General features: G+C 38.0%; 1 protein-coding gene across 3 annotated transcripts in view; it reads left to right on the top strand.

The window, feature by feature from the left end:
• Positions 1 to 22,994, top strand: part of LOC143746874 (zinc finger MYM-type protein 4) — a 43,578-nt gene extending 20,584 nt beyond the window's left edge. For all 3 annotated transcript variants that reach the window (XM_077239086.1, XM_077239088.1, XM_077239087.1), the window contains 15 exons: positions 172 to 344; positions 575 to 719; positions 1,098 to 1,214; positions 1,303 to 1,346; positions 2,167 to 2,323; positions 2,438 to 2,568; positions 2,648 to 2,780; positions 2,874 to 3,065; positions 8,207 to 8,301; positions 12,238 to 12,382; positions 12,553 to 12,704; positions 12,834 to 12,948; positions 14,947 to 15,195; positions 15,312 to 15,435; positions 16,624 to 22,994. In XM_077239086.1, coding sequence (XP_077095201.1) covers positions 172 to 344; positions 575 to 719; positions 1,098 to 1,214; positions 1,303 to 1,346; positions 2,167 to 2,323; positions 2,438 to 2,568; positions 2,648 to 2,780; positions 2,874 to 3,065; positions 8,207 to 8,301; positions 12,238 to 12,382; positions 12,553 to 12,704; positions 12,834 to 12,948; positions 14,947 to 15,195; positions 15,312 to 15,435; positions 16,624 to 16,834 — 2,183 coding nt within the window. In that variant the 3' untranslated portion in view covers positions 16,835 to 22,994. The remainder of the gene's footprint in view (positions 1 to 171; positions 345 to 574; positions 720 to 1,097; positions 1,215 to 1,302; positions 1,347 to 2,166; positions 2,324 to 2,437; positions 2,569 to 2,647; positions 2,781 to 2,873; positions 3,066 to 8,206; positions 8,302 to 12,237; positions 12,383 to 12,552; positions 12,705 to 12,833; positions 12,949 to 14,946; positions 15,196 to 15,311; positions 15,436 to 16,623) is intronic.
• The last annotated feature ends 205 nt before the right edge of the window (positions 22,995 to 23,199 follow it).

Below are 23,199 nucleotides of genomic sequence, written 5' to 3'. Positions count from 1 at the left end.
TCATTTACTTGCATAAAATAAACAAATTTAGTTCATGTTTGTTGTGGCCACTTGACATACAATGAAAAAGCGCAAAGAAAAACAACTTTTCTAAAAATACATTGGTTTTTATGCCTACCTTTTTCCACATATATTTACTTGTCTTTCATTCTTTCTTCTTTCTTTTTCTAGGTTGTAAACTGCTTTTTAAGCATGACCTTGCCAAACGACATGGAGGTCAATGCAGGGTTTGTGCCTACTGTCAAAACATGACTCATAAAACCATTCACAACTTCTTTGGGGGCAAACTGGAGGAGTTTTGCACAGAAGAGTGCATGTCTCTCTACACTGTGCTCTTTTATGAGGTTAGAGATGGCTTTTTTTTTCTTTCTACCTTTAGCTGTAGTTGTCCTTTATTTTTTTAAAGAAAGCCGCACAATCACCTGTTTTTAGTTGGGTTTAAAATTACATTGCGAATTGAGCAGCAATTTTTGCTTTTTGTATTTAAGATAGTCTTGTCGAATTCTTCATATTGGCAGAGTTTTTTAATTGTTACTTCTTTTTGCATCATTCCTGCATGAATTTGTTGTGTCAGATGGCCAAGTGTCACTGCTGTAAGAATCAGGGCTCACTAAAGGAAAGCCTCGTCTGGGATGGAACAACAAGGCATTTCTGTAACCTGTCCTGTTTGCTGCAGTTCTTTTCAAAGTATATTTCCCCTCATCATCCAGCAAGCAACGGTACGTCACCATGTAGCTCTATGTAAAACTGGTGTAAAACTATGTAGTAGTAGGGCTACCAAATGACATTAACACTTATTTTAAGTGAAACCTATTTATAAAAACAATAAGAACACTCTACCGCACACTATTGACTTTACTCTTTTTATTACTCTAAATAGTGTAAAGTCAATAGTGTGTGGTAGTGTTCATATTCTTATTGTCATTCAAGTTCGTTCCTGCTATCTACCTGCACCTAACCAGGCTGTGCATGGACCTTGGGTTGAATTGGACTATTTCTAAAAACCTTTAACAAATGTCCAGAGTTTCTGCTGTGAAATGTAATTTTCAAAACTGGTTTTATTATAAGGAATCACACTTGTTTCTTTATCATTGAAGGCACTGTGTCTAATACCAATACAGTCCAAGCTCCGTTATCTTTGTCGAAGGACATGCCTGTTATTGGTGGTGTGGTGTCTCTGGCCTCTACATTACCTGGAAATACTGCTCTCACAGGTATTCATTTGTCATGTTTTACAATTTTGAATGAAAAGATTTTGCTGTTTAATTCTATTTGTTTTAATGTAATTCATTTTCTTTGTAGGAGCACTACCTACCTCAAATGCCAGTTCAAAAAACATTGGGGAAGTAAGTAGTGATGTACACGTACATCGTGTTGTATTAAATACACTCTACTGTTCAAACGTTTGGGGTAAGATTGTGTTTTAAAAGAAATTAATACTTTTATTCAGCAAGGATGACAATAGAAGACATTTATAATGTTACAAAATATTTCCATTTCAAATATGTAATTTTGAACTGTATCAAAGAATAAAAAAGTGTATCATGGTTTCCACAAATTTAATTTCCACATTGATGATAATAAGAAATGTTTCTGTGGCAGCAAATCATCATATTAGAATGATGTGTGAAGGATCATGTGATATTGACGACTGGAGTAATGATGCTAAAAATTGTTTTACCATCACAAGAATAATTGTACATTTTTATTTTATATATATGTTTTATTCTGATTAAAATGTTGATGTTTTTACTGTATTTTTGATCAAATTAATGCAGCCTTGATGAGCATAAGAGGCTTCTTTCAGAAACATTATAAAATCTTACCCACCCCCAAACTTTGAACGGTAGTGTGTGTAAAGATGCAATTATCAAAGGAGACTCATGTAAAAGTAACTAATGAGAACACTTTTCTTTAGTATTATAATACAAATAATAACAAATAAAATACATAAAATAAGATTTGAATATATTAGTTTTTGATTCAGTTTTGTTATTAAAATAAGATTTGAGAATTGTGAAATTTGTCTGGTATTGATATTGGCTACTAAAATTTTGGTTTCATTTTTATTTTATTTCATTAGCTCTTTCCAAAACATGTTTGTTTGTTTTTACAAAATGTGATTTATTTTTTTTCCCTTATATGTAATGTTTTTTTTCCCAATAGGCCAGCACTCAAACCGATGCTTCAGTGGCTGCTAATCCATATCGAAGAATGTTGAAGAACAAAGCTCTCATGTGCAGACCTATTACTGAAGAGCAAGGCGTCCAGTGTGAGCCAGAGCCTCCAGTACCTCCAGTACCTCCAAAAATGTCTGAAACAGGTTTGCCTTCCTCACTTTCACCATCACCCCTGCTAGAAATCTTTATGTTGTGCTCTCATAAGCATTGCAAAATGTTACATTGAAATATTGTATTTACACTTTCTCCGACCACAGTGATTGATGAAAATGGAGAGACTGTGAGGTTTGTGCCTGTGCCGGTGCCCATTCCGATGCCTGTCTACATCCCAGTGCCAATGCATCTATACACCCAGTACACACCTTTTCCACTGGGGCTACCTCTTCCGGTATGTCATCTTTATTTTCTAATCATTTATTCTGTGCTATAGTTTAGAGCTCTGATATAATCATGCTGTTACCGTCCAGGTGCCGGTTCCTATGGTTATCCCTGGATATCAAGACACTGCTGAAAAGAAAGACACTAAATGTAGCCTGCCTGCCCAGAGCTCAGTGGAAGACGATGAGGTGGAGAAAGGAAAAGACAAGCCTGCGTTACTTGGTGCATAAACGTTTTGTTACTATTGGACCCGTTTGCTTATCCAAACCAAAGTGCTTCAGTATTTGATTGTATTGGGATTATTGCCTTGCACAGACCAGGGCAGCACTTACAGTGGCGATCTAGAGTCAGAGGCCAGATCAACACCCTTCAGCTGGGCAGAGGCTGAGGATCCTGGAGCCAACGTGAAGCCACAGGTGGTATCGTCAGAACGAGAGGAGCCGAAAGCTGCCCCTACCACATCTTTGCCATCAGAACAGCCAGATCTGGAAAATGATTTTCCTCGCGGTAAGTTAAGATTTAAGAAATTCGTTTTAGGCCTCTAAATTGATTAAAATGCATAGTTAAAATTCTGTAGTTAATCATGCCAACATGTTAACGATTTGTGCTTTTTGCAGTAGAACAAAGTCTATATTTCTCAAAAAAGACACACCAGGGCTTTTCACACTTGAAATGGTTAACTCTGGGTCATTCTAAACCCGGGGTAAACTTAATCCTGAGTTATCTTTATTCATGTTTCACACTGCTCATACTATACCGGGGGTTAATAATTAATCCTGGGTATTCATAAACTGACTTTTCACACTGTACATTCCTAATCCCTGGGTTAAAGTTCTTATTTGCATATTTGCGGGCTCAGTGTCATTGATTGAATTAATGCAGCACGTGACCTGTTTACATAAAAGCTCTAGCAATGCGCATCGAGTTTATACTGAATGGATACTTCGGACTATAAAGGTACGAACAAAACGGCTCTCCTTTACTCAAATTGTCATGTTTTCTGTCAGCATTTGACATTTATCCTCTCAAATGCTGAATTTACTGTTTAAATACAATGTGGAGTGTTTTTGTGACTGTCCAAATCCTGCAAATGTGTACGCTATTGGTTGTCTGTTGCGAAACATCTAGCTTTAACATTCTAACCCCGCATCGTTTCACACTGTACAAGTTTGGCACCGCAATATGGGGTTAACAGTCAAGTCAAGTCACCTTTATTTATATAGCGCTTTTTACAATACAGATTGTATCAAAGCAGCTTCACAGTGATAACATGAAAATAATATAACAGAGTTTGTTTCTAAAAGAAAATTGAGTCAACGTCCACCTTAAGCAAGGCAGATCAATAATATTATTGAATATTAAATGTCCCCAACTAAGCAAGCCAAAAGCCAAGGCAACAGTGGCAAGGAACCAAAACTCCATCAGGTGACAGAATGGAGAAAAAAACCTTGGGAGAAACCAGACTCAGTCGGAGGGCCAGTTCTCCTCTGGCCAACGAAGGAACAGTGCATGATTTATGATTCGGGCAGCATTACAAGTCAGATTGGATCGGAACATTTAGAATATTTATCCATTTCCATCTTTTGGAAGTCCAAGTAATCACGCCGGTGTTGAGACGAGTTGTTGAGGATCAGTGCCGTCCACCATAGAGGGTCCATATCGCCGGTGTTGAGTCGTCTCTTCACAGGCTTTGTGATTGGCGTATCTGAAGTCTCTGTGAAAGGCTGGATACAAACTGGAGCTGACGAACGCCGTTTTTCTCGGGACTCGCGTCCCGAGATAACAGCAGAAAAGCAAAAAGGGAAAATAATTAGCGTAGCTGCTGTTCATAATGATTTCCATAACACGGGCGTAGATGATAAAAAACATGAAGACAGTGATTCTTGCGTCCCAGAGTCACCCCCCTCCGTCCCCCACTCAACTCAGCCCTGCTTACTGACCTCTACATCCCTCCTGCTGCTGAGACCCAACCACAATCTCACAATCTCTCCGCAACCCAACCATACGCGCCGACCCGTTTGACTAAGGCTGTCGAGCCCCACTGTCGTCGTTAATGCAGGTTCAGTGGCAACGGTTCCGTATGGCATACCAACTACCGCAAAACACAATATCTACCCAACCACCCGTCATTCACGCAATATACACAGGAACGTAATGACTGTAAATACTATGCAACTTATAAAAATAACCTACAGACTCTTCAAGTTTTATAATATTAAATGCATTTGATCTGATTCAGCAGTGGTATAAAAGGTAAGCATTATGTAAATGCTTGGCTAAAGAGATGCGTCTTTAATCTAGTTTTAAACTGGGACAGCGAGTCAGAGCTTCGAACAATATCAGGAAGGCTATTCCAGAGTTTTGGAGCCAAATGTGAGAACGCCCTTCCTCCTTTAGTGGACTTAGATATCCTAGGAATGACCAGAAGCCTCGAATTTAGTGATCTTAAAGAACGTGATGGATTGTAGGGCGATAGAAGGTCCATTAAATACACAGGAGCTAAACCATTTAGGGCTTTATAGGTCAGTAATAGTACTTTGTAATTGATACGGAACTTGATAGGTAACCAGTGTAGAGATGATAAAATTGGTTTTATATGATCATATTTTCTTGACCTAGTAAGAACTCTAGCAGCTGCATTTTGCACTAACTGTAGCTTGTTTATTGAGGATGCAGGACAGCCAGCTAATATAGCATTACAATAATCTAGTCTCGAGGTCATGAATGCATGAACTAACTTTTCTGCATCAGAAACAGATAGCATGTTACGTAGCTTTGTAATGTTTCTAAGGTGGAAAAAGGCTGTTCTTGTAACATATGAAATATGATTTTCGAAAGACAAGTTGCGGTCTAGTATAACACCCAGGTCTTTTACTGTAGTGGATAAAGTAACTGGACATCCTTCTATATTAAAGTTGTATTGTAAGTGAGTTTGTGGGTAGTTTTTTGGACCAATAAGTAATACCTCCGTTTTATCTGAATTTAGTAGCAGGAAATTACGCGTCATCCAGCATTTTATATCTTTGAGACACTCTGTCAAATTTGATAAGTTAGTGTTTTCATCTGGCCGTGATGAAATATATAATTGAGTGTCATCAGCATAACAGTGGAAATTAATTGCATGTTTTCTTATAATATTACCAAGTGGGAGCATATATATTGAGAATAGCAGAGGGCCTAACACCGATCCTTGCGGCACTCCATAGTCTACTGACGTTATCTTTGATTTTTCCCCATTTAAACAGACAAAATGATAACGGTCTGATAAGTACGATCTAAACCAGCTTAATGCCTGTCCCTGAACACCAGTGTAGTTTTGTAGTCGATCCAGGAGTATTTTATGATCGATAGTGTCGAACGCAGCGCTTAGATCGAGTAGAACTAGTATTGAGATACAGCCTTGGTCAGAAGCTAAAAGTAAATCATTTGTAATTTTAACTAGCGCAGTTTCTGTGCTATGATGCGGTCTGAATCCTGACTGGAATTTTTCATATATCTCATTTTCTTGCAAGAAAGAGCACAATTGAGCGGACACAATTTTTTCTAGTATTTTAGACATAAATGGAAGATTTGAAATGGGTCTGTAATTTGCTAAGTTATTTGGGTCTAATTGCGGTTTCTTAATGAGAGGTTTTATTACTGCCAGCTTGAATATTCTTGGAACATGACCTAAAAATAAAGACGAGTTAATAATATTGAGAAGAGGCTCTTCCACTACAGGTAACACTTCTTTCAGTAGTTTAGTGGGTATTGGATCTAATAAACATGTTGTTGGTTTCGATGCAATGATAAGTTTATTTAGCTCTTCCTGTCCTATAGTTGTAAAGCGGTGTAGTTGTTCCAGAGGGGCGATAATTGAGGCTGAATCATAAGACACCATAAAAGAGTGTACATTTACAATTGTGTTACGGATGCTTTCTATTTTCTCTTTAAAGTAGTTCATAAAATCATTACTACTATACTGTAACGGAATATTTTGCTCTGGTGATGTCTGTATATTTGTTAGTCTAGCCACGGTGTTAAATAAAAACCTTGGATTATTTTGGTTATTTTCTATTAGTTTGTGGAGATGCTCAGCCCTGGCTGCTTTTAGAGCCTTTTTATAACGTGACATACTGTCTTTCCACGCGAATCTAAAGACCTCTAAATTAGTTTGTTTCCATTTACGCTCTAAGTTACGAGTTTCTCTCTTGATAACATGCGTAGCACTGTTGTACCAAGGTGCTTTAGTTTTCTCTCTAACCTTTTTTAATCTAATTGGTGCAACAATATCTAATGTACTAGAGAAAATGGTGCTCAAACTGCTAGTCATTTCCTCTAGTTCATCTGTTTGTTTGGGTTCACTGAGCAGCTGAGATAGATCAGGTAAGCTATTTAAGAATCTATCTATAGTGGTTGGAACGATTGTTCTGCCTGGTCGATAACGTGGCGCAACATGACAAATTTCAGCAGTACGTATTATACAAGTTACCATGTGATGATCAGTGAGATCATCACTTTGCGGTATAATATCTATATCAGTTGGATTGGTTCCATATGATATAATTAAGTCTAGTGTATGATTTAGACGATGAGTGGGACCACTGACGTTTTGCTTGACCCCAAAAGAGTTTAATAAATCTGTAAACGCAGTCCCTTACGCATCATTTGTGTTATCTACGTGTATGTTAAAATCTCCAACAATTATTGCTTTATCGGTATTGACCAATAGATCTGAGAGAAACTCTGCAAACTCTTTTAGGAAATCAGCATAGGGCCCTGGAGGTCTATATACAGTAGCCAAGGCTAGAGATAATAGGGATTTCTTTCTTACATCTAAGAGCGTAATATTTAGTACAAGTACTTCAAATGAATTAAACCTGTGACCTGTTTCCTGAATAACATTAAGAATATCTCTATAGATTGTTGCAACACCGCCGCCACGACCGATCAGACGGGGCTCATGCTTATAACAGTATCCTGGTGGAGTGGACTCATTTAGACCGAAATAATCATTTGGTTTAAGCCAGGTTTCAGTAAGGCAAAGTACATCGAAGCTATTATCTGTGACCATTTCATTTACAATAACCGCCTTAGGTGTGAGCGATCTAATGTTCAGAAGACCTAGTTTTAGAAATTGTTTTTGTTCACTGATATTTAGATTTTCAGGTTTAATTACAATAAGATTTTCCCTAGATCCTACAGTAGATTTATTATATGGCCTCACTAAACGAGGAATAGACACAGTTTCTATATAATGTGACAGTGCAAGAGCGGCTAACCCAACTTCTAAATTACAAGTGTGCAAAGACCCTGGGTTAAGCGCAGTGTGAAAAGCCCTACTGATACAGTTTTCCCTCACTTGATGTGCTTAGCCTTAATTTATAGAATGTTCTGTCATCCTTTTTCATTCATGTTTGTACATATGTGAGTAATATTTCATTCTTGTTGAGCTTTGATGATAATCAAATTAATAAAGCAAATATTTTATTTTTGGATGCAGTACATAAAATGTCCCTGCTACGACTGGCATTGTATATTTTTGAACAAACTATTGCGTTAACTTTTTTGTTTGTTTCTTGCATACAGATTTAGTGGCTTTTGACAGCTTTTCTGTTTTACAATTTGTAAAATCCCAAAAAAATATTAACACTCTTCTCATTTCACAGCACCAACTGACCCTGGATCAGCTAAAGAGAACAGACTGGTATTGACGCTGAAGAGACGTAAGAGGGGTAGAGACAGCCACCCTCCCAGAAAAAGGGTATGTAATCTGAAAGAATCAGATTCCTGGCTTGTTGGAAAGACATTTGGCACAAGTGACGGTACAACAGAGAGTCCGCCACAGTCTTTTTGCAGTTTGGAAGGTTGAAGTGGGAATTCTGTTGAAGTGGGTTGTTTCCCAATTTTTAAATGAATGATAAAGACTTGAGTGTTTCCAAAGTAAAAAATTAAGTGTTCACCAAAGGTTTAGAGAGGTTTTAAATGTCTTGGTTTTTACTTAAGTAGTTATTTTTACTAAGTAGTAAAGACTCTTGTAGAGTTTTTATAATAGACAGCATTCTAACTACAGATAGACTATCTGTTTTAGTTTTTAACATTTTAGATCATTTTAGCTGTATTTATTATTTTCTATTGGCAAGATGCAGGATTGTTAAATGCTCCAAAGCATTTTGCATTGGCCTCCATTGGTAGTTTACAATTTTGATCATTTTAAAAACTTTTTGTGAATGGCTGATAAACATAAATTGTTTTTCATTTGTCAATGGAAAATCACAAGGTTGTTTTACTGTTCTTTTATAAGCTTTGTATTGTTCTAGAAAAGTTGTCGAAAGAGAGATGTACCTTTGATTGATCAAGAGGTTGTGCAATAAATCATTTGAGTTTACATGGAGATGAACAAATGTAATTGTTGTTGTTGAGAATTGGACTAATTTGTGGGTTCTGGACATGAACAAAAAAGTTCCCATTCAATTTTGGAAAATAAATGTTGTGGAGTCCGCGTCCACCTGGCCAAATTAATTTAATAAAATAATGTTATTATTGTTCCTGAAATTATGCAGTATGCCATATTGGCTTCAATTAAAAAAAATTAAAAAGCTCAAAGAAAAATATGAATCCAGTCCTGGTTTTGGTTAAGAAAAAAAAAGAAGAGTAAAAGAGGCTGTGAAGCTAATTGAAACCGCATTATAGAGGATAGTTCACCCAGAAATGACAACTCTACCATAAATGACATTTACTTACCGTCATAAAATTCTAAACCTGTAAGATTTCGTTCTTCTTTGAAACGGATGAACTCTAATAACATTTCATTTGTGGGTGAGATGTGTCGTGTGCTGAAATGAAACCTGTGAATGCAATAGTCCCATCATCCCCTGCAGACTGTCGCTCATTACAGAACTTTACTAGGTTACCGACAGAAATAAAACTCCTCATTTTTAAAAGCTTAAAATACCAGCTCCAATTTCTGTGTGAGCTTAGCTGAATTTATAAAGAATTGTTCATATTCCTATTCTTATTGTTTAGGGTTTTGGTAGCCCACAAGTAAAAATTGGTAAAGAAACAACTAGCGCGGCACGATTCAAACACCCATGCGTCATTCCAGCCTATTAAAACTTTGACAATCACACTAGAACATTCAAATCTGCATTGTCACTGACCCAGAGAAAGCAATTATCATGTTTTCAAATACACAATATTCTTTTTTTCTGTTACACAAATATTCAAGTACTGAGATAAAAGTTTATAGTTCGTATATGAACACTGATGTCTACGGAAGCAATCAAAATAGAGCAAACCACCTTTTGAAAGTAACTTGGCGCTTAAAGTAACGATTATATAAATTGTACCGTTACACCAGTAGGTGGCTAAAAGTGACTTAAAAATATGTATTCGTCGTTGAATGGATAATTCAAGAGATTCATTCAAAAACGCTGATTCATCCAGTAATGAAACGGGTCAAATCAGAACCTCTGGTAAATTACATCTTATTTTGTTTAGTTGTCTGTTCAGAATCACAATCTCTATTTTGTACCAAAAAAAAAACATGAACCTCAGTTTATGCAGAATCGTGAAGCGCTAGAAAAACTGAACTGAATGGATATCAAATCGGTCGCAAATTTAATTTTTTTTATGAACTTTAGGAGGAGTTTGGAAAGGTCATTTTTTTTAGAGAAAGAAATTGGAAAATCTAGCTGGAAATTTAGACCATGCAGTAAATTAAAAGTGCAAATTAAGAGTAGGTGGAACTAGAGAAGAAATCAGATGGAGACTTTAAAATTGCCACCAGAAATCTTCAGGCATGTCGTTCTAACTGTAAATTTAAAAAGAAAGGGTACACTGAGAAGTGTGAAGCCGTCAGATGGCAGTTAGGAAGTTTCATAATATCCCTCCGGAGGAAACCTGGCATATAGGATGGAGTAGCTCGTTTAAAGTGTGAAGCTGAAACGCTTCAGGAACTTTGTACATAACGCAACAAAGCCAAATACAATGAGACTGAATGCAGGCCAGATGGGGACCGAAGAAGCTGAAAGAGAAGGAGATGATGATGATGGAGTGGTTGTCATGGAGCCTGCTGCAGTTGAAGAAAGTCGCCATAAAAGGAGATGAATGTGTCGGCATCTGTCAAAATAGTTGTTACATTCTGAAGTGCCTGTGCCTGCTTTACAAGAATCGGATGTTATTCTTTATTTTTGTCATGCAAACTGGCATTTATTTTTTGTATTGTACCTCTTGAGGCATCATCTTTATTTGTCTTCATTCATTCAGTCTGTAATTGTTTATTTACATATTTAGTAAGAATTCAGTATAAGCCTCCATTTATATTGTCGTCTTTATATTATTTATATGATAATTTTGGTTGATTCTGATAGGAAAATCATCAGAAAAAGTTATTTGGATTATTTTTTTCTTGGTTGAATAAAAGAGAAAGTGAATCAACAATAATTGGGGAGGGGTCTTGTATCATCCTTAAGTGGTTAATTTTTTGATAATGACTGTCTTACTGTACATTTATCATGATTATTACACAACTACTTACCAATAAAGTACATACATAGAGATGAAATATTGATTTGAAAGTGTTTTTTTTTCTTGTAGCTCAAACAGAAAACAATCATCATAATGAACACTGAAACAATATTATTAAAATAGTTAGAATATATTATCTGCACTGCAAGTTACTTTTTCTATGGACTGGTCAGTTATTGGAGCTGCATGATTCTGGATAAATTAAGAATCATGAATTTTTTTCCCCCTCTTAAATGGAGATCATAATTCTGAATGGACTAAACAAAATAATTCAAAAACATTTTTTACTAGAGGTTCTGACAAAATGTTAATTGCCGCAGTCTATTAAAATAATATTTAATTTAAATTATTTTAAAAACGGTTTAATGAATGATTCAACGACTCATGAAGAGTCAAATTGTTTCATTAATGGATGAATCTGTATTTTTGACCAAATCTTTTGAATGCTTCAGTGACAAATACATTTTTTGTCACTTGTCGCCATCTACCGGTGTAGCAATGTAAATGATACTATCTTTATTTAAAGCAGGTTACTTTCAAACCGTGATTTACTTTTATTTTGATCACTATTGTATACATCATTGTTTATATCCAAACTATAAACTTTTATCCTAGCACTTCTGTGTTAATTTGATTATTGTCACAGAAATAATGATACTGTTTGTGAAGCGGTTTCATTCGTAATACCGGCGTGATATCGTACTTGTCAAGGGTTTAATAGACACAGCCGAATTCTTGTCATTTAGGAATAAGATTGCGAGGGTGTTTGAATCGAAATTTTCGATCTTTTAACAATTGTGCCGCTATCAGTTTTTATCTACAATTTAATGTCTTTCACTATTTTAAAGGCATAGTATTATTTTAGTATTACTTAGATATTCTTATAGTATTTGTTAATATTTTAATTAGCTTTCATTTTAATTTAATGAAATTTTAGCTATTTTTTTTATTACTGTTTTAATATTATCAGTTAGCTTCATTTTACCACCATTTGAGCATTTAAACACATTTTATTTCAGTTAGTATCCTAAAGAGCTGTTTAACAACATATTTTCAGATATCGCGTGCACTCCATTGGTTTTATTGGGCTTGATCTTTTGTAAGTTTCCTTTCATAATGTCCTGTTTCTTTGTTGTGTAGTAATAAAACTAGTGTTTTGTGTCTCATTCAGGGACGTAAGCGATCTGGAACGGATACAGCAGGCAGTGTTTGGCTGAGTACGTCCTGCTCGAAGCTTAACCAAATGTACGGAGTCGAAGCTTGGGCCAGCTGGGTGAAAATGAAAACAGGACAAAGTGAACAGGTGCAGGAGTCCGGTAAGTTCACACATATGGGTCAGAACATGGAGTCGTTCCCTCTCCGTCTGCCTCACGACTCACGCAGCTTGTGTCATTAGTAAAGGTCATTGTCACAGTTGGTGCGTGACATTGCGCTGACCCACCATGTGTTTTAGCAACTTTTTCTTCTCTCACTGTGTCTTATTCAGAGGGCCCCATGACTGTGAAGGAGGATTTGTTGCAGTCCACTCCTGCAGATCTCAGTTTTGGTCTGTGTCGTTTCATCAAGGAGGTCCGCAGGCCGAACGGCAAGGCATATGAACCCGACAGCATCTACTACCTGTGCCTGGGCATTCAGCAGGTTTGAGAATGAAATAAATAATATGCCTTAAATCCAGCACCTTTGCATCAAATGAATATTATTACATGTACCTTTTTTTTGGGATACATTATATTTTTTTAACATACTCTGTCTTCACTCAATTCTTAGTGCCTGCTTGAAAATGAGCGTCTTGAGAACATCTTCACGGATTCACTCTATAGTCAGTTCATCACTGACATCACCACACTGCTGAAGGACTGGGGGAATGCATTGCCGCCTGGAGGTAAATCTCCTTTTCCCAAAAGGACCTTGTTCTGTCACCTGCTGCAAAAATAATCATCACTTTTTTTTGGTCATGGATACTATATATATATATACACTCACCTAAAGGATTATTAGGAACACCTGTTCAATTTCTCATTGATGCAATTATCTAATCAACCAATCACATGGCAGTTGCTTCAATGCATTTAGGGGTGTGGTCCTGGTCAAGACAATCTCCTGAACTCCAAACTGAATGTCAGAATGGGAAAGAAAGGTGATTTAAGCAATTTTGTGCGTGGCATGGCTGTTGGTGCCAGACGGGCCAGTCTCAGTATTTCACAATCTGCTCAGTTACTGGGATTTTCACGCACAAACATTTCTAGGGTTTACAAAGAATGGTGTGAAAAGGGAAAAACATCCAGTATGCGGCAGTCCTGAGGGCGAAAATGCCTTGTTGATGCTAAAGGTCAGAGGAGAATGGGCCGACTGATTCAAGCAGATAGAAGAGCAACTTTGACTGAAATAACCACTCGTTACAACCGTGGTATGCAGCTATGCATTTGTGAAGCCACAACATGCACAACCTTGAGGCGGATGGGCTACAACAGCAGAAGACCCCACCGGGTACCACTCATCTCCACTACAAATAGGAAAAAGAGGCTACAATTTGCAAGAACTCACCAAAATTGGGCAGTTGAAGACTGGAAAAATGTTGCCTGGTCTGATGAGTCTCGATTTCTGTTGAGACATTCAGATGTAGAGTCAGAATTTGGCGTAAACAGAATGAGAACATGGATCCATCATGCCTTGTTACCACTGTGCAGGCTGGTGGTGATGGTGTAATGGTGTGGGGGATGTTTTCTTGGCACACTTTAGGCCCCTTAGTGCCAATTGGGCATCGTCTAAATGCCACGGCCTACCTGAGCATTGTTTCTGACCATGTCCATCCCTTTATGGCCACCATGTACCCATCCTCTGATGGCTACTTCCAGCAGGATAATGCACCATGTCACAAAGCTCGAATCATTTCAAATTGGTTTCTTGAACATGACAATGAGTTCACTGTACTAAAATGGCCCCCACAGTCAACAGATCTCAACCCAATAGAGCATCTTTGGGATGTGGTGGAACAGGAGCTTCGTGCCCTGGATGTACATCCCACAAATCTCCATCAACTGCAAGATGCTATCCTATTAATATGGGCCGACATTTCTAAAGAATGCTTTCAGCACCTTGTTGAATCAATGCCACGTAGATTTAAGGCAGTTCTGAAGGCGAAAGGGGGTCAAACACAGTATTAGTATGGTGTTCCTAATAATCCTTTAGGTGAGTGTATATGCCTGTTCACATAACCAAAGCATATAACACAACAAATCTAGTCTAACTACTGACACCATGTCAATAGCTCCACATCTAACTGAAATGCAAGTTCGGGACATATTATCAAAAAAGTATATATATTAGATTTTTACAGCATTAATAAGCATAAAATAAACCTTTGATTATTTGTATGGAAGTCTAACCGTTTAGTTGTAAAGCTGATTAGCTTAATACTTTGAAATATCATGCGTGTTATTTTTATACTCCATATAAAAAGTCAACCATTTTTGTAATCGTATTAATGTACATGTATTCTTTTAAAACTTTAATATATTTTAAATACTTCTGATATTGGTAAAAATAAAATATATTTTTTAACCTGAAATCTTTTAAGGTGTTGAAACAAAACAGTTAATTTACATTTTCAAAAGTTTGAGGTCAGTACGATTTTTTTAAATTAATATTCTTTTTCAATGAGGATGTATTTGATGGACTGTTATTTCTGTATAAAAAAAAAATGCAGCCTTGGTGAGCAGAAGAGACTTCTTTCAAAAACATAAAAAGACAATACTAGCCCCTGAACTTGTGTTCAAGACAAAGTTTCTTTTTCAACAGGAGAATTTTGTTCTCTAGTGCAAGATTTAAAATCCCCTTGCGTTGTGAATAGGCTTTTAAGGTGATCGTGATGTTTCCACAGGATATATACACTCGCGGGTTGAGGAAGAGTACCTTTGGGAATGCAAGCAGTTGGGTGCTCTATCTCCTATTGTTCTGCTCAACACGCTGCTGTTTTTTGGAGCCAAGCTGCTCAATCTCAAAACGATTGAAGAGCATCGACGCCTTGCATTCGCCAATGTCACCCACTCCTCGAAGACCACTAAAAATGGCACTACCTCCTATCTTCGGTTCAGAATGCCTAGCAAGGAAGAGGAAAAGGACAAGAAATGTAAGAACTGTGCTGAAGATGCATTGACCACAATGTGTTTGAATCTTTACAGAGCTCCTATTCATCTGAGCGTGCATCTGTGCTCATAATATTTCTTGTGTTTATTGAACATCCAGCACCGGCTGTTAAAAGGAGGAAAGAGGAAGAGCTGGTTGAAGAGGAGTTTTTGGAGATGCCTGAGAATGTGGAAAACCCCTTACGCTGTCCTGTCAGACTCTACGAGTTCTATCTCTCGAAATGGTGAGTGTTATTTTAAAGGTTAAAATGGTGAGTGTTATTTTATAATTTATTCACCATCATGTTGTTCCAACCCGGTACAACGTCTTCCATGACAATGCGTTTACTGCCAAATCTTATTGTTGGTTAAAAATATTAAGTGATAATTCACCTAAAAATAAAATTTTTGTCATCATTTACTCAACCTCATGTTGGCCCAAACCTGTAAGAGTTTCATTCTTCTGCTGAACACAAAAGAAGATATTTTGAAGAATATGGGTAACCAAACAGTTGGGGCCCCATTGACTTCCATTTTACAAATACTATGGAAGTCAATGGGGCCCACCTGTTTGGTTACCCATATTCTTCAAAATATCTTCTTTTGTGTTCAGCAGAAGAAAGAAATTCATACAGGTTTGGAACAACTTGAGGGTGAGTAAATGATGACAGAATTTTGGGGTGAAATATCACTTTAAAAATAGTTAATTGAAATAAAATAAAACATAAATATTATATGAAAAACTTAAACTTGAAAAACTACAACTAAAACTGAAATAAAAAAAAATTAAGCTAATAGAAATATAAAAAAGCATATAAAATGAACTAAAATTAAAATGTAAACTAAAATAAAAAAAATATCACAATTAAAGCTAATTCAAAATATTAGTAAATACTATAACTGTATAATAAAATTACTAAAATAACACAGCTGCTGAAGCTTTCAAATTACATATGCTAAATGTGGCTGAGGTTGGACTCCATGACATCTGGTTACAAGAAATCAAGCCGTTTAGCACTAAATTAGCATGCATTTTAATCTCATAAATGCATCAGAAGGAATATAATGGCAAATAATAATGACTTTTAATAATAAAATGGACTACTTATAATGCTTTTTTAATTTTTTTCGTTGCATGTAAAAGAGCAGTTTGGATTTTCACATCTCATTTTGTGTTTCACAGAATGAAAATGACTCACATTTGAAATTTTTGAGTGAACTATAATGTGTTATATTACTCTCTCTACAATCTTGGGACTCAATTTTGAATTACAATTATGCAGATTCTTAAATGAAGCAGCTTAAGTTCTGCACACAAAATGAGCTTCATTCAAATTGCTCTTGCTTGGAGAAGTCACTTGTTTGGTCACTTTTTCTGGTGCTTTTATTAAAGAGATATCCTTTGTAGTGTTCATTCTATTTTATATCCACAGCTCAAACTCCGTGAAGCAGCGTCCAGATCTTTTCTACCTGCAGCCTGAGGCGTCCTGCCACCCCAGCAGCCCTGTGTGGTACTCAGCCCAGCCATTGGATAGCACCATGATGGAGAGCATGCTCACACGAATCCTAGCTATACGGGACATTCATCTGGACTCTAAGCATCAGCAAAAGTACCTGGACTCGTCCGATGAAGAGAGCTCTTAATTAGAACCTACAAACTTTGAGACCTTGCTTTGAAAAAGAACACACAAAAAACCCCATTATGATGACCAACATTTATTGACATCTACGTATTACTTTTATTCAGGCGGGAATGGGATGAAAACAGAAATGAAATTGTGCACATGCTCAACAGACATTCCTTAAGTCATCTGAATGTTATAGACCTTTAAAATGAAATTTGGAGGGAATTGTATGGTTTTTAGTCACAGTAGATATTGTTTCTCAGTATTTAGTATTATTTAGTGAAAGTTTTTTAAGTTTAAACATTCATCTTGTCATTGTTGGTAACCTTTGAAAATATATGAATTCTCAGATGAATGGCTGGCTTACTTCTGGTAAGATTTGTAAGGGTTTCCGTTGATCTTATGAACATGTTTTCTGGACAATTGCTACTTTGTACACTTATTGACATGTAAAGGAACATTCACTCTGAAAATGTTCACAACCAGAAGTCATTTGTTTTCATTGAGAATTGGTGAATTGAGCAACTCTTGGCGATGCTACAGATTTATGGGAAATCTCAGATACGTGACAGTAAAGCTATAAATCTCATTCTGAGGGCATTTTAATGGAAAAAAAAAATGTATATATTCCCATGTGCGCAAGATGAAAAAAAAGAAAAAAAAGACCATTTTGAATGTGTATCTGCTGAAAATTAATTTTCTCTGGACCACAGACGTACTGGTACAGACGGCTCGAAGCTAATAGATGTACTAAAAGCTCCAATTCTGCTCTCAGTTGGTCTTTAAGAAATAGATGTTTTTGATGTCTCTCTTCTAGAAAAGATGTTAAATCAACAATAATGAGTGCGATGCATTCATGGAGTCAAAGTGTCCTGTGTCAGTCAATAGAGGGCAGTCCTGCTTTGTTAGTTCAAGTGACAGGACCTTGACATGGCAACAATGGGAATCAAATAAGCAATGTTTAGCCACATGATTATGCTGATATTTGCACAGATAGATGCAGCGCCAGCCTACGATGTAAAGCCAATTGTCATTCGCTACCATGGTAACAGAGACAAGAGCTGTTGCATGTGCTTCACACTGGATTCTGAATGTGCTGCTGCTTTTGAAATCGTGCAACATATGAAAAGCACTTATATACATGCATCAGCCTTCAGTAATGGAATTATGGTTAACTAGAATGTCCCATATCAGGACCTTTAATTTAACCTGCACTGACTTTTAAGCATAACCGGGCTAATGTAAGGGGAACAATATATAAGTGAGGCAGCTGAATTATATACAGTTGTAAAAGGGCAAGTGTTGTTTGTCTGATCACTGAATCTCCTGCCAATTGTTCATACATGTACAATTGGGTATGGCGGACAGAAAGATGCATCTCAGGGACAGATCACGTTTATATTGCCTGTTCAAAAAGAGTGTGTGGGCGTGCTCCGGGCAGATGAGGTGTGATTCGAGAGGGTTCGAGAATGAGAGGAGAGTGTGTGGGAGAGAGAAGTTCAACAAAGACAGACAATCTGGCAGTATATGACTGAATTGCCATTTGAAAAATTCAAAAACAATGTCAAACTTTGCTTTTTTTAAAACCCATGCTATAGGTGTAATGTGCTAAATGTTTCATTTAAATGAGGTTTTTATTTACACAAATAAGACAAGGATACTGGCAAATGCAGATAAGTTCTGATGAAAATCTAAGCCATTTTATTAGAGGTCAAACCAAATTGAGATAGAAGTGACTGAAAGGAAATGAAATGAGCGAGGCAAAAAAAAGTCCTAAGCTCTTGATAAGTGCTAAAGCCCTGAAGCTGCCTCAAAACTCAGGGGAGGGAGCTGAGAGAGTGATACTGAGGCAGTAAGAGAGAGGAGGGAGAGAGAGAGAGAGAAAGAGCTACCGTTGGTGTTGATATAAGAGTCTATTTATCAAACCAACTGTGTTTCTGTGTGACGAAGGACAAGACTCTGAGAGCTGCAAGATAATGCTGGAATACAGACTGGATTCCTGGACACTTTTCACACCTGGACCACTGGCGCACAAGGAACTTGGACTGTCCATCTGTCATCCTGCGATGCTATGATTGCCAGTTACGTCAGTGATTAACAACATGAAGACAGGCAATGCAAAGAGACCATGGAGACCATGTTATGTCACATTTGAGTGAGGAAAAGAAGTGAGTTTTTGCTCTAATACTGCATTTTTGAAGTGTAAAGATGCTGCCTCAGGAGATTGGAGGCTCTAAATTCGGAACAGAACTGCTTATATCTGACTAAACCAAGGGGATAGACAGACATACAGCCTTTTTGTCAGTTTATAAATGAAAAGCCACTCTTTACATGGATATTTAAAGCGTACTGTCTCACGAAGTTGCTTCCTTCCCACTTTATGTTGCTGTCAAGCTATACATTTAAGTGAAGTATGCTTTATTTTTTATATTTTTTTTTATTTCCAGTGGAGGTACTGAAGCCATTTCTTGACTAACCACTTGCCATCACCTGAAGACTAGTACGTTTTTATTTGCAATTTTTACCACCACCTGAAGACTATTAAGTTTTTATTTTCAGTTTTTAACTAAATGAAAAATGTCTGTCTCCAATAATTTCTAAGAAGACTTGATACACATGCTCTGGCAGCATCATACAATAGACTTCTGGAGGATTGTTTTGGGAATTGTGTAGAAGGCCATCGTCAAGAAGTGACACAATGGGTAAGCCATTAAGTCGTCCAGGCTGCTTACGGCAGAGCCCTTGTTGTTCAAAAAAAGTTGATGACAGGGAGGGCTACAATGAAGATGGGTACATACCTCAACGCTCCATTTATGACACAATGTGCATCAATGAACAGATCGACCACGGTTCGGCACACAGCACTCTGGGTTCGAGAAGGGGCAGAGAAACTGACTTCTCCAGTAATGGTTCCCTGGGAGCAGGTGGAGACATGTTTGACACAAGGTCTTCTGTGTTAGTCAGCAGTGGCAAAAAACTGGACGAGAGGTTCATATTTGATTCTCTGAAATTAGCAAATGATGAACTAAGCAAGTCACCAAGAGGGTTTGTGAGGTCGGCATCCCCCAGCGTATCCTGCAGTTCGGCTCCAAGCGGATCCATGAACAAGCGGCATCATCACCAGGAAAGTGGCAAGAAGGACAACCTCTGCCGTCACTCCTGGAAGGTTCTGTCTCCGCCAAAGTTCCCAGAAACTTTTGAACTCTCCCCAGGGGAAAAGACCTACTTAAACCCAGGAGTTGCCTTCTTTCCAAACAGCATCACTTCCCCACAAATTTCACCCTTCTCTGGATCCCCTTTCTCCACTGGTACGCATACACCTTCTGTGTTCTTCTCTCCCTCCCCCTTGCCCTATCAGCAATTCAACAGGCAATCTTTACCTACCCAACCATCTTCACCAAGACCACCTCTGTCAGAGTTATCAGTCAGTGCCCTAATGTGTGGCCAAGAAAACCAAGACAAACTAGAGATTGGCCAAGGTATGAGGGATGATGGGTGCATGACAAAAGATAATCTGTTTCTGACTTTTAAACCCCAGAACATTGAACCTGAAAGAGAACCGCTTCCGGCCACCCCAGAACCTGAAACTGACTCAACGCCCCTTTTGCGCTCCCAAACATCAAAAAGACCTGCCGTCTCCCCCACTCCAATGGAGTCCACCTGGCCCCGGCGACTGATTGGAAGGAGAAGGACTGTAAGACAAGGTGGTGCAGTTCACAACCTCCCTATTCTTCCCCCACTACCCTCTCTGCTAATGCGGAGTGTCTCCGATAAAAAGACCATTCCCCGTCTTTCACCGTTTCCCGAGCACCAGGGAAATGTGGATGGACATCTTGACAAGTCTACATTGACAAGAGATTTGAAGGATTGCTCACTTCAAGAATGGAAGATCTTGCGAGAACAAGAGGAGCGTAAAGCTGAAGCATCCAAAAATGACAGTGTATTTGAGGAAGCTTTAGAAGAAGAGAGAAAAATGGTGCTCATACAGGAGAGCGCTGAGCCAGGCATTGATGAAAATACCACTCCCGAATGTGTGGAAGAAAACTGGGAGGCTGTGTTGGAGATGGTTAATTCAATTTGGGATGAGACATGGAATGAAGATTTGCAAAATGTTGGCTCTCTAAGGCGCTGGCCTCTTTTACATCCTCCATCGGGGTTTGGTGGCTCACAAGCTCCATCTGGCACAAGCTCAGAACTGGGTGCTGAAGATATGTTGGAGATTGAGAAAATGAACCAAGAGGTTATGGAAAGCCAAGATGATGACGAACCAATATTTCAGTACAATTTGCAAACATGTCAAGGTAAAAGTAATGTTATTGTTATTCAGCCAGGGAGCCATAAACTTGTTCATGCAAAGATCCCAACCAGTTTAGATCTTGTCACCATTGACGCCCAAATGGGTAATAAATACGACCATAGCGAATCGCCAGATTCCCACATGACGCTAGACTCGGATTCAAGTGGTGTCTACATGTCAAATCCTAGCCAAACGAGTAGAGAGGACATCACTTCTGATAATGACAGACCTATGTCAGATCTTGGTAGTATTACTTTGCTTATTCAAGAGGAAGAGGGTAAGGACAATGTCCGAATTACTGGAGCATACTCTTCAATTCCAAAAGCAAATAATTTGGCAACTTTCAGCAAAAAAGATCCCTCTGGGCCAAGAGCTAATAGCGTAGAGCTAGGAAGGCAAGCATTTTGTAAAGAGATTACAAACAAAGCTACAGAAATACAAGCACGCTTGAAACCTGTTGACAAAGGATCTCTAACCCAAGAGATTCATAACACTGTGAACACAACGACTGATTTACCTTTACCACTTTCCCCATCCAAACATGAGGCTAAAGAAACTTTATTAGTCAAGAGCGACACTGATCCATTTGTTGCCACAGATAGCTTTGTCTACCTGGCAGTATCAGTGCTGCCCCCACCCCAGGAAAATGTGACCAAACCTGCACTGGAGGAGCTATTGCCTCCTACTTCCTTTGCCAAACCTTGCCCTTACCCTGATGAATGTGACTTCCTCTCTACAGATAGTTTTGTTTACCTGGCTGCTCCTGACTGCCACCTGCTGGTTACAGAGGGACATTCAGTATATGGTGACTCAAAAGATTCTGAATCAGAGGACAGCGGTTCTAGGGCAGACTTTGTTATGGCCTCTGCGGTAGGAGGAGATAGCGATTGGGACTCAGACCTGACTGATTCTGAACCAGAGCCAAACTCTTCCAAGCCTGCGTGGGACTACTGGGAGGAGCTAGAGCAGGGGGTGCTGCAGGAGCTATTCAGCGATGACCAATCAGATGCAGACAAACTGCTCTATGGCAACCAAGCTCAGCAGATTTCCTGCCAGCGTGGGGAGTTGGCTGCTATTGTTGTACAGGAGCTGCAAGAGGTGTCCTCACAGCACACACAGGGGGCAGAGGCACACACTGAGGTGAAGTCTGTATCCTAACTCTCATTACTGCACTGGCAAACCTATTGTATTAGAGCCCATTTAATAATTCTAATGCTAAATATCATAAACAGGTATTTTCATTTTCGTTTTCCTCTATTTCTCATTATTTAATGTATATATTATTTCAAAGTTGTTACGCCAACATCTACCAGTATTCACAATAAAATGAGGATTTGTTCTTGATAGCAATTTTGTTGAAGCAAAGTTTAATTCTCTCTTTTAAGCTGCATTTCTGTTTTAAAGTTTATGTCATGGTGGACAGCTTTATGGGTTTGAGTTGTTATTGATTTCAATGTTATGTTGACCAGTAAGTATTTGTTAACTGATTTGGCTATATAATAGGTGATCGTGGATGCAATGTGACTATCAGAGATCAAGCATAGGAGCTTCAAATCTATTGCAGACTAATGTTAGATCAATAATAGATACACTATATGCTGTGTGCTCTGTATAACAATAATTAATGTTTTCTGTTACCGGAATCATTTAATAAAACTGACTGTGAAAGTCCTGAAGGGCAAATAGGCTGATGTAGATATTTTAGACCTTGTCAATAAAGGAGAACAGTTTATAGCACAAATAATGCTTAATATGCAGTAAAATGTGTGTACTTAGCTCAGTTTATAAAGTTTGAATTCAGCAGAGAGAGTTGTTCCACTTTTTAACACATTGCAAAAGAAATGCATCCTGCCTGGTTTGTCAATAAATTAAATGTTAAGGATCCAAGTCTTCATTTCTTCACTTAATTTCTTTTCATTCTTAGCTGTTTATTTAGCATGCCGTTGTGTAGCTTTCTCAGTACAGTTCCCCCCAAGCAGCATCCTTTCCATTGCACCATCTGTCTCATGGCCTATATATATATGATTTCTCAAGTGAATTATTTGGGATCAGAGTGAAGGAGCCTGAAATTCTGGTGGTTTTGTAGA

This window comes from Siphateles boraxobius, unplaced genomic scaffold (assembly GCF_051911475.1).
Source record: "Siphateles boraxobius isolate OS27281-9 unplaced genomic scaffold, OSU_SipBor_1 22, whole genome shotgun sequence".
In the NCBI taxonomy this organism is placed as follows: Eukaryota; Metazoa; Chordata; class Actinopteri; order Cypriniformes; family Leuciscidae; genus Siphateles; species Siphateles boraxobius.
The sequence above is the reverse complement of the archived record's forward strand: the minus strand, read 5'-3'. Positions and strand labels throughout refer to the sequence as shown.